General features: G+C 39.7%; 1 protein-coding gene across 14 annotated transcripts in view; it reads right to left on the minus strand.

Moving 5' to 3' along the window:
- Aak1 (AP2 associated kinase 1) overlaps positions 1 to 11,233 on the minus strand; it is a 154,931-nt gene that overhangs the window by 14,408 nt on the left and 129,290 nt on the right. For 9 of the 14 annotated variants that reach the window (XM_010609674.2, XM_010609675.2, XM_010609672.2 and 6 more), the window contains exons 16-19: positions 9,999 to 10,094; positions 2,658 to 2,759; positions 1,495 to 1,596; positions 498 to 608 (exon numbers count right to left, since the gene is read on the minus strand). The exons of 3 other annotated variants lie outside the window; for them this stretch is intronic. In XM_010609674.2, coding sequence (XP_010607976.1) covers positions 498 to 608; positions 1,495 to 1,596; positions 2,658 to 2,759; positions 9,999 to 10,094 — 411 coding nt within the window. The remainder of the gene's footprint in view (positions 1 to 497; positions 609 to 1,494; positions 1,597 to 2,657; positions 2,760 to 9,998; positions 10,095 to 11,233) is intronic. 2 more of the 14 variants (XM_010609681.2, XM_010609682.2) reach the window with 2 other exon arrangements.

The raw sequence follows: 11,233 nt of genomic DNA on the forward strand, positions 1-11,233 counted from the left end.
AATTTTTTTTTTTTTTTTTGATACCTGGGATCAAACTTGGGTTCTTGTGCTTGCGAGGCAGGCGGCAGAACTACTGAGCTAAATCCCTGGCCCATATTAATTTTTACATTAGTGGATAGTGTGCTCACCCATCTACTTGGCTGACTGTGAAGGTACATGGCTTTCGAAGGTAACATCGAATAGCTGTACCCAGTTCTTGCCAGAAAGAAATACTTTGTTGTCTAAAGCTAATTAAATATTCTGAATGGGAGCTGGAAATTTAGCTCAGTGGTGCTGCCACCTGCCTCACAAGTGCAAGGTCCTCAGTTCGATCCCTAGTACCACCCCCAAATTCTGAGTGGTATTATAATACAGTGTCTAAAAGTGCAAACTCAACTTTTCCATATAAGAAGGTAGTTAAAACACGGTACTAAAAGACTTTGGGTGAGGACAACTCTCAGAAGCTGTTCAGCTGTTCTCCAGGGACACATGTAGCCCTGACAAGAAGCAAAATTTACCTGTATGAGCCGGAGCAGAGATTGCTAGGGGGGCAAACTCTTCCAGAAGGTCAGCAGTAGGGTTAGAAAGCAGAGAGCAGTCAAGCAGGGAATCTTCCCCAGTGAGAGAATCTGAGTCCAGTTAACAGCATCCCAGGTCAAAGATGGAATTAAATGGCACATACAATAATATCATGAGATTAGATCTTAGCTTTTAAATTATTACATATACAGGTTATACATATAAGCCAAGGCAGGAGGGGGAAAAAAAAAAAACCAGAAGAAACACGTTAAGCTCTCTGGGTTTCCATTCACGTTTTTCTAGTTTCCTCTTAACAGTAACTTATAAATGTAGAGAATTTTAAACTCAGAGGTTAATTCTTAAACAAACCTGGAATTTGTATGCCAGTAAAACTTTTAACAACTCAATTCTTAGTAAGTGCCATTTGAGAAAAAGCAAACTATCCCAAGACACGCAGGAAGAAAGTTACTATATGATGTATTCTAAGACTGAATTTTAAAATTAAGATGACGGAAACACTGGGCCCAAGGAAGACTTTGACTTTTCCTACAATTTAAGGCTAAGTCACCTCTAAATGATTAAAACACTGTGCTGGGAAAGGAGTCTCAACAGAGGGGAGATGGGCTCCCCATGTAGCACTGAAATTGCTAGGCCAGAAAGCCTGCTCGCAGTCAGCAACCTGGAGGAGTCAAGGCAGCCTTACAGCTCAGCAGAGTACTTTCATTAAGTAGGTGGAGGGAACCTACTACCAGTGAAAATCCTAAATAAAGAAATTCTCTCACCAGGGCAAGGCCAGGGTCACTCTAAAAAGAACACGGCTTCAAAAAGTACTCAGAAGAAATGTACACTCAGCATATAAAAATTGGGGCTATAAGAATTCCAAGCATCTCTTTCAGGAAGAACTAAGAAAGCTGCAAAATATCATCTACCACAGGTACAAAGACTGGTTCTGACCACAGTGACCAGTCCCTTTAGTGACACAGACTCCTGACTGACCTGTGCGGTTTGAGGTCACAGACTCCGTCTGAGATTGAAGACGCTGGGCAACTGGGGGCTCCAGTCCTGGTATGAGACTCTCAACAGCAACATCAGCTTTTTCTTTTATAACAGGCATTAAGAAAGGAAAGGGTAAGGGAGCGGACATCAGAAGGTTCTTCAGAAAATTCTGTGAAGGCTTTCCTCTATAGTTTTCCAAATTGCCAGTCACAGGACATATAGAAAGCATAGTAAGTGACTTTATTTTTGCTGCTTTGAGTGTCTGGGTTTCATTGCTTGGGTGTACACGTACAAGGTTAACCACTATGGCAAGTTCAGCCATCTTCTCCATGTCAGAAGAGATGGGCCCTAAGGCACCTTAATTTCTTCCAGCAAATTTGTTTTTCTTAAGGAATAAATTTAGGGTAAACATCTTGTAATTCATCCTCTAATCTAATGCACAAGCCTCTACTCCAACTCATAAGGCAGTTCTGGGGGATTTAGCACCATGTGACATCTTTCAGTTGGTGGCCTTTTTGTAGGGTCCTGGCATTTCTCAGTTGTAGGACTTTTTGCCCAAAAGCTTTAGACCCTCCTAGAATAGAGGCCTGGGATGCTTTTTAAGTTTTGCTTGCCTTCTTGTTGGAGTACAGGAAGATGTAAAGTTGCTAAGTTGTCCAGGTTAGGCTCAAGCTTGCAGCCCTACTGCCTCTGACTCCCACAGTGTTGGGATTACAGATGTGTGGACCATGCCTGGGCTATGAAACAACTTTTTATATTTATTTATTTGGTACCAGGGATTGAACTCAGGTTCTTATGTTTGTGAGGAAGGCAGCAGAGCCACTGAGCTATATCCCCAGCCCTGAACCAACTTTTTAAATGAAACTTTTGTCATTAAATGTGAATTTTTCTACTTTATTTATGAGAAATTCACTCTACAAATCACAGGATACCCCAAAAAGTAAAAATTAAACTGTTGTGACCATAGAAAGCCAAAGAAAAATATTTCATTAAGAAGTTAAATAACATTGGCTTCTGGGCTAGCATAAGGCTAGCTCCAACACCAGGAGGCTTTTCAGTACTTTTACTTCTTTCCAGTTCTGTTCATTAGGGATCTGCTAACCAGGTGCTTAACAAATACATATAAATATCATGCATGACAGATAAAACAAAAATGACGTTACCAATCACGGCATCAGAAGTGCTACCAAAAGGATCTGTCATAGGCAAGAGATCAGGGAGCAGAAGAGAAGTGTCAGGAGATTTGAGTCCCTCAATCAGTTTTTCTAGGTCAGGCAGAGAAGAGAAAGCAAAAGTGCAATGAGATATTAAAGCCAATGGATTATTCACTGTTTTCAAGGCAAATATATTTTAGGGGCCAATATTTTGTACAGCTAACATAAAAATAAATGCCATTAGTGTATTTTAACAACAGGCTTTTCAAACTCAAAAGTTTAAAGCAGGCCACTTCCCCAAGTGAAGTGGTTATTCAAGATGCTGCCCCGTTTGCTGCTTGTTTTTACTTTAGGTCTAATTCATATATAATAGTTCTCACTAATATTACGTGTATGATTTGCTAAGTTTTGAACAGCTGTACACATTCATATAATCACCACTGAAATAATCATATAGTTCTAACACTCTCAAAAAAAAAAAAAATACCCCATACTCCTCCCTGGTGACAATGGATTTGCTTTCTGTGATTGTTAGGGACCTGACGCTGCTATCACAGGCTGCATTTTCCTGGCGCTTCTTGGCTCTTAAAGACCTCATGCTCTTTAGTCTCCTTCCCCGCAAGGCCACAGTGTGTCCAGAGAGGTTAAACCTGTTTCTCCAGGACCAAACCCATAAAGGGCAACCTGGCCCGTGATAGGTTAAAAGTAGCCCACTCCTCATAAATAAGCAATAGCCCAGCCCAAAACCAATAAAAGGACCTTCCTTTCTTTGTTCCTTTCTCCTTATCTCTCCTGTCTCTTCTTTTCTCTCTCTCTCTTTTCCCTCTCTCCCTAACCTGCCTTCCCTAATAAAATCTCCTATCAGACCTCTTGGTGTTTGGCCTAGTTGTTGAGCGTTGCTGTGCCTCTACAACTATAGTTTTACCTTTTCCAGAATTCCTATTTATTTATTTATATATTTTCATAACAGGGATTGAACTCAGGTTCCTCATGCTTGCAAGGCAGGTGGTGGAACCACTGAGCTAAATCCCCAGCCCTGGAATTCCTATTTTAAATGGAAGCACACAGTATATAGTCTTTTGTAATTGATTTTTTCATTTAGCAGATACTTTTGAGTCACCCATGCCAAAGCATGTGTTAGTAGTTTGTTCTGGTTTAATGCTAAGCAATGTTCTACAGAACAAATGTAACATTTTGCTGATCAATTCACCAGTCGATAGACATTTGGTTCTTTGCAGTTTTCAGCTATGGAAAATAATGCTGCCATAAATATCTGCATAGAAGTCTTTGGGTATGCATCCTTTTTCCTTGGCAATCTATTTTTTTTTTTTAACTTGCAGTTAGAAACAGTTTATAACTCACCGAGAGAATCAATTCACCTTGATCTAACTTTAACAATCATTTATCAGATGACAACTGTGGACCTACCTGTGAGATGCTTGTATTCTTAGTTATTCTGAGGTTAAATCTCACAAAATACATATAAGCCTGCAAAGGGATTACTGTTGGTGTCTTTTGCCAGGAAATGGAAAAAAAAAATATATGAAGTCTGGTGTGGTAGCACTTGTGTGTAATTCCAGCCATGCAGGAGGCTGAGGCAGGTGGATCAAAAGTTCAAGCCCAGCCTGAGCAATTTAAAAAGCCCTTGACTCAAAATTAAAGCTTTTTAAAAAGCTGAGGATGTATATATATGCTAGGATGCTTTTCTAACATATATCAGGCCCTGGGTACAATCCTCAGTACTACAAAAACAAAACAGAACAAAAATTTGCTTCTTCCACTTACACTCCTAAACTTGTAATCCTGTGAAACAATGGATAAAAAGTAGAGACGTTGGGCTGGGGATTTAGCTCAGTGGCACCATGTCTGCCCTACAAGCCCAAGGTCCTGAATTCAATCTCCAGTATTAAAAAAAAAAAAAAAAATGGTAAAGATGTAAACTTACTTGGTAGAAACCAGGTAGGTATTCTTTCAGAATTTGAACTTTAGCCAGTGATAAGATAGTGACTTTAATGCAATCCACTATCTCTTCATCTATAAAATGGAGATTCCCTCCTCCTTCTGGAATAGTCCCTAAGGCACTGTCTCCTCTGAGTCTTTCCTCACCTTCCTACCACATCTGAGCCTCCTAGCATTCTGCCCTTCCTTCTCTTGCAGCCCACACAAAGTGAATGAAAGCAGAGAAGGGGCTTTATTAACCCTCGTTATCCCCAAGTCTCAGCTTCCTCAAATGCTCCCTGACACATTTGCTCCTTCTGGCTTGATTGGAGGTAGGAGAGAATAGGGGATCAGCTGGAAAAAGTCAGGTTCAGTGGACCCTTGACTTACAAAATGGATCCGTTCCCAAGGGTTTGTTGTAACTAAGTCAATACAGCTGAGATCTGGATGTTTACCTGGGTACATGCTATAGATAACAATAGGCAGATGAATCTTCCATTAACTAATTAACCCAAGTTGTTCATATGTCAGGCCAGTCGTAACCTGGGGGTCCACTGTACTTTATGAGAGGGTAAAAAATATGTGGGATGTGTGTGTGTGTGTGTGTGTGTGTGTGTGTGTGTGTGTGTAATATGATGACACTGAATGAGGATGAACGTGGGCAAAATTGCCAAATTTAGGGGAGTTTATTTTCTGACCAAATCTGAAAATAAAAGGCAATTTACATAGATAATTTACATGGTCATCACTGTGTGGAAGTACTCAAACATTAGACATGTAGGACAGAGGCAGAAAGAATAATACCAGCAATCACTGCTTACATTTGTAGAGTGTACTGTCGAATATTTTCATTCATTTTTCAACAACAACAACAAAAAAATCCCTGGATTTGGAAATAATAACACAATAGTGGGAGATGGACACCAATGACTGAGAATGTATGACCTGCCCTAATCAGATAAGGCCCAGATGGAGTCCAGATTTGACTTCAAAGAGCTCTCCACACAAGGCCCTCAGGAGCTGCCTTTCCCATCAGCACCGGAGGCCAAGCCTGCACACAGGCACCACCCCAGGCATGATGGAATAGTTATCAGACATGCTGGTACTGGAAGAAACCTCAGTTCTTACCCAGATTAGCTTTCTCATTTATAGATGAAGAAACCAGCTTCAGAAAGGTGAAGTAATTCAGCCAAGACCTTACAGCAGAAAGCAACATACATTAAGACTCTGATATTCAGCTGGGCATGGTGGTGCATGCTTGTAATCCCAGCACTCAGGAGGATGAGGCTGGAGGACTGCTGTGAGTTTGAGGCCAGCCTGAGCTACACAGTGAGTTCAATGCCAACCTGGATGACTATATAATAATACACTGTCTCAAAAAGCCAAAAGCAAACACAGCACAGGACAACTGAGGGAAGAGGATAATGAATTTTGGAAACCTGCCTGGAAGCATTCTTAAGATCCAAAACCTTAAAGCAGGCTCCAGTTCGGCATATCATGACTTACTGTATCTAATAAACAAATATTTTATATTTTTATAAATCATGGAAAATGGCTTCTCTGGATGCAAAAGCAGATGCTATCTTCTGGGACAGTTCATACCTGATATATATAAAGACGCACACTCTTATTCTCAATTATTACCCAAAGAGATACGCAAATGCACCACAAATTATTTATAAATTGCACTTTAGTATTGATTTAATCCTAAGAAATGGAGTTCTGTCTGTGTTGGAATCTCTATGGTCTAGGACCCCAGCATATTCCACGGGAAAAAACAATGGACGATTTTTGCACGGGAGAAAAAAAGTCCACTTTCTATCAATTGCTAGGTTGACTCTGATATTTATAGAACTGACTTCAGATTGTGTGTGTGTCTGTGTGTGGTAGTGGTTGTGGTGATGGTGCAAAGGTGCTCATGATTTGGGGATATTATTTTACCTTATATTTTGATGTGATACTATACATTCCAGGGATCTCAGGTCTGCAAAATCCTGAGAAATAAGCAACATGAAAGGATGAAAGAGCCTGGATTTAAATTACCTAACTTTTCTAAACATAGTTTCTTATAATAAACAGAGGATTAAGAAATATTTTTAAAGCTTGTTAGGATTAAGTGAGCATATCTGTCATCACTTGTGTGTGTGTGTGTGTGTGTGTGTGTGTGTATAAATAAACTAAAGGGTGAGACACACAGATAGGAATTAAAGTCTCTTTACTAGGAAGACTACACAGATGAAGACTCAACAAGCTACAGATACCTGAGTATAACATGAGTGCATTCTAATTCCTACTTAAATGCTCGGCTTCAGAATGGAAGAACAGAACTCCTAGAATGAAGTGAGATGTGGACAGCAGGCAGCAACAGCTAACAGAAAAGGGGAAAAATTCCCTAGGCAGCCCTTCTCCAGAAGAGGGGCCCTAAGGTTCTCTTCGCAAAACAAAGTCTTTCACTTCGGTAGGCCAAAGGGTGGAGTCTTGCTGCTTCCTCCACACCTTCAAGGTAGCCTTCCTACTGTTTTGATTCAAAGTACTCGACTTCTTTTTATTTATTTTTTATTTTTGGTATGGCATTGAACTCAGGACCTTGTGCTTGCAAGGCAGGCAGCAGCAACACTGAGCTAAATCTCCAGCCCCCAGAAGGCTTTCTTTATAAACTGCCAAACTATCCTCCAAAGAAGTTGTACTGGGTGATAATCTTCATAGCAGGATCTGAGGTGTCCATTTTACTACAACTTCATCAAGCCTGAGAATGTTTTTCCCATCTTAACAAATCTAATAGGATTCCAGCACCCAGGAATTGGGGAAGGAGGATCCTGAGTTCAAGGCCAGCCTGCACTAACTACATAGCAAGACTCTGTCTTAAAATAAAAACAAAAACAAAAACCAACTCTTATAGTGGAAGTCACAACACACCACTTTTTTATAACTGACATTTTTTGGATTTATCATGATGATAACCTTAAAAAATTAATGGAAATTTACCTGTCTTCTTTTATGAACTTTCTGCTTATATTTGTCAGTGGTGATTTCTGTTAATATACTCCGTTCTTTCTCAAGTCTCTAGGGTTCCCACATAACAATGAGTCAGGGCAAGGGCCTGGAGAAGCACTGAAATCATGGTTAACAATTTGAAAAGACAGACCCCTGAGGGAAAATGAACTCAGAATTATATAGACTAGATAATGGAAACTGAAGGTCTTTTTTTTAAAATTTATTTTTATGGTGCTAGGGATGGATCCCAGAACCTTGTGCACACTGGGCAAAGCACTACACCACAGAGGTACACCCCCAGCCCAAGGGTATTTTTGAAGGAGAAGATTGTTGGAGTTTTGAAGTTCAGGAGATGGATGAGTAAAAGTGGGTCATATGAGCACCTTTACTTCTCTTAAAAATAACTCAAGTGGCAGTGCAGAATAAGAAAGAAGGAGGTAGGTGCTTTAGTTGGAGTTAGGAATTAATGCAGATTATGTAGTAAAATGGAATTAATTCAGATTCTTCTCTTATCCCTCACAAGCACAAGACAAGAAGGTAATACATCCTTCACAAATCAGTCTAAGATTAAATAATTAAAACCACTTTTGACACGAGGCAGGGGTATACAATACTGCAAGTTGTGACCTTTTTCTTTTAAAACATAAAAAGAGAGGACAGGTATCTGCGTATCTATACAGGTTAATAAGACCAAGAATACACTCATGGACCATTCTGACTGTACCAATAAGAGAAGGAGAACAGGCTGAACTCACAAACATGAGAGCGTTTGGGTAGAGAAAAGGGCCTCTACTTGATTCCTTTCTTTTTTCTTTAACCAGCCTCTACTGAATCATTGGTGATTTCAGATATTTTTGAGCTACATCCAGGTCCAGTAAACAATAAAATTAAATACAGTGGACCCCTGACTTAGTGAATTCAATTCTTTCCTGAGGGCTAGTTGTAACTCAAGCTGGTCAACTGAAGGCTCAGGCTCCTCTACACAGCCTTCGAAGTTTCTCTCCTGTACACAGGAAGATCTCAGTGTCCTTCAAGAGACAATGGCCCAAGATTTCTCAATTAATCCCACGCATGAAAGGACATTGTAATGTTCCTTCCAGAACTCTTTGAAGGTTAAATCTGTATCTGAGACCATCTGGAAGCACAAGCAGCTGGCGTTCAGGTCACAACTCAAGACTTTGTTTGTAAGTTAAAACTAAAATTCCAGTTATAACCCAAGTTGTTTATATATCAGTCCAGTTATAACTCAAGAGTCCACTGTACCACCATCTGATCAAAGCAAGTATTTACTTTCCCTTAGAAGGGTCACCAAACTACCTAAAGCATCAAAAGCTGTTCTTGTAACTCTAGCTGCAGCCTGCGTTAGTAAGTGAAAGATATGAACATCACAATTACTTCCAGTCATGAGGCAAACAATACAATGCCTTTAATGTTTTGCAAGAGAAGATAAACCTATCAGTTCAAAGTCAAGACTTGGAAAGGATAAGAATGAGAAAAGAGGGAAAATGAAGTAAAATGACCCACCAGCTGCTTTTAAAGAGTTGGATTTATTTGTCTCATTGGAAGAGGAGATTTTCATTTCTCACCACCACCCCCAAATAGCACAGTAGAGGGAGGGGAGCAGAAAGGGAATATGTGGTAGTCCTGAATTCCAAATAGAAAACATTCAATTATTTTAAAAGCTGTTTCATATGAACCATTTCTTACTTTTCAGACTGCCTCCTTAAAAATCAAGATTACGGCAAATTGTGAGGGGTATATGACCTTCTGCAGTGCAGCTTACTTCACTGATAAAGGATCTGGCCCAGAAGGTTTTCAGGAAGTGACAGGACTTTACTATGTATGTTTATTATGTAAAAGTGTATTATAAAAAACGAGAACGGGACAGGAAGTTACCCACAGTCCCATGATCACACTATAACCACTATTATTTTGTTCTTTTTATCATATGGCCAGAGGTTCCATACTACGTTACTATAATCATATTGGATTAATGTTCTTTCTGATATATAGGCCCTCTCTCATTACCACATACACAATTAAGGATGAAAAACAGAACACTACTATGACATGGTATATAACCTTAACTGATTTTATTATCTTTGGTAAGAGCTGGCTGGTACCTTCCAAGTAAATTTGTCCTTCTTACTGAGACACAATAAAAATATACAAGCCAGGAATATAGCACCTGACTATAATCCCAGCAGTCAGGAGACTGAGGGAGGAGAAAATGCCATGAGTTTAAGGTCAGCCTGCGCTACAAAGTGAGTTCAAGGTCAGCCTGAACTACACAGTGAGATCCTGTCTTTAAAAAAAAAAATTAGAATTCATTCTTTTCATGGAATGTTTAAAACAACTCTCTAGAGGTCATGGAACATAAGAATCAAGCTGTACCTGAGATAAGCTCTATTTACCTACCTGGTGCATCAGGTACCTGAAGAGGAACGAAAGGATCTGACACACTTAGAAGTGGGACGCCAGAATCCACAGCCAGCCCACCCTTCCTTTTTTCAGCTGGAGTTGATTGGAGGGGAAAGAGGGTCAGGAGAGAAAAATGACAAAATCAGAGATCATCCAGTAAGTCTAAGGGAATGTACTATTTATTAACCCAACAGCTTAAATTATAGAGTAAGTCCAATCTTACAGATAGAATAAAGGGAGAAAGTGGAAATAGTCCAGTGTAAGAGCAGAGTATCTGAGCTATAATATAAGAGCTTGAAGAGGTATTAAAATTCTGCAGCACAATTTTCTTATTTTCCAGAAAAGCAAACAAAGCCCTCAAATTAAGAGATTAGCCAGTGGTCCATCAACAAAACTAGGATTAGAACCCAGGTCTCTTGGTTTCTACTTTATCATTCTTTACATTGCATCTCAGCATTTGGTGTGTTCATTAATCATATTCTCATTTCCCCTTTTGGAATTGTGGTTTAAGATGTTTTATTTGAAAGAATTACAGAATTACAATAAGTTGCTGTATATAAAGAGTGAACCCTGCAACTAGCTTCCCCGAATAAAGACACCTTATACAATGGCAGTGCAGTATGACTGATGCACTGTCCTCAAGACTGCTCTGTTTTCACGTGTGCCCTGCTATAGTTTGGATCTGGGATGTCCCCCAAAGGCCCATGTTATGAGCATGGCCCTCAGTTTGGGACCATTAGAAGTGCTGGATATTTTGAGAGGTGGGTGTAGTGAGAGGTTCTGGGTCACTGGGCGCGTGTCCTCAAAGGGGAAAGGTGGGGCCCTGGGCGCTTCCTCTTCCTCTCCCTTTTGTATACTGGCCAAGTGAGCAGCTTTGCTCTGCCATGTGTCTGCTACCATGATAGACGGTTGCACCACACGCCCAAGGTCCATGTGGCCACCAAAACCCTCTGAAAACTCCAAAACAGTAGATTTTTATAAATCTGAGTTTAAAAAAAAATATATATATATGTATATATATATATACATATATATGTATATATGTATGTATGTATGTATGTATGTATGTATATATATATCTCAATAGCAATAAATCTTTAGTTACCGTTACCAGGAACTACACAATGCATATGATTAAAACTGATGTACACAAAGAAAATACTATGAAAGGTTGACATGCAATGTTCTATTTTTTTTTTTTTTTAAATGGTACTGGAGATCAAACTTAGGAC

Source organism: Fukomys damarensis, unplaced genomic scaffold (genome assembly GCF_012274545.1).
Source record: "Fukomys damarensis isolate Sample0158 unplaced genomic scaffold, DMR_v1.0_HiC HiC_scaffold_2, whole genome shotgun sequence".
Taxonomy (NCBI): domain Eukaryota; kingdom Metazoa; phylum Chordata; class Mammalia; order Rodentia; family Bathyergidae; genus Fukomys; species Fukomys damarensis.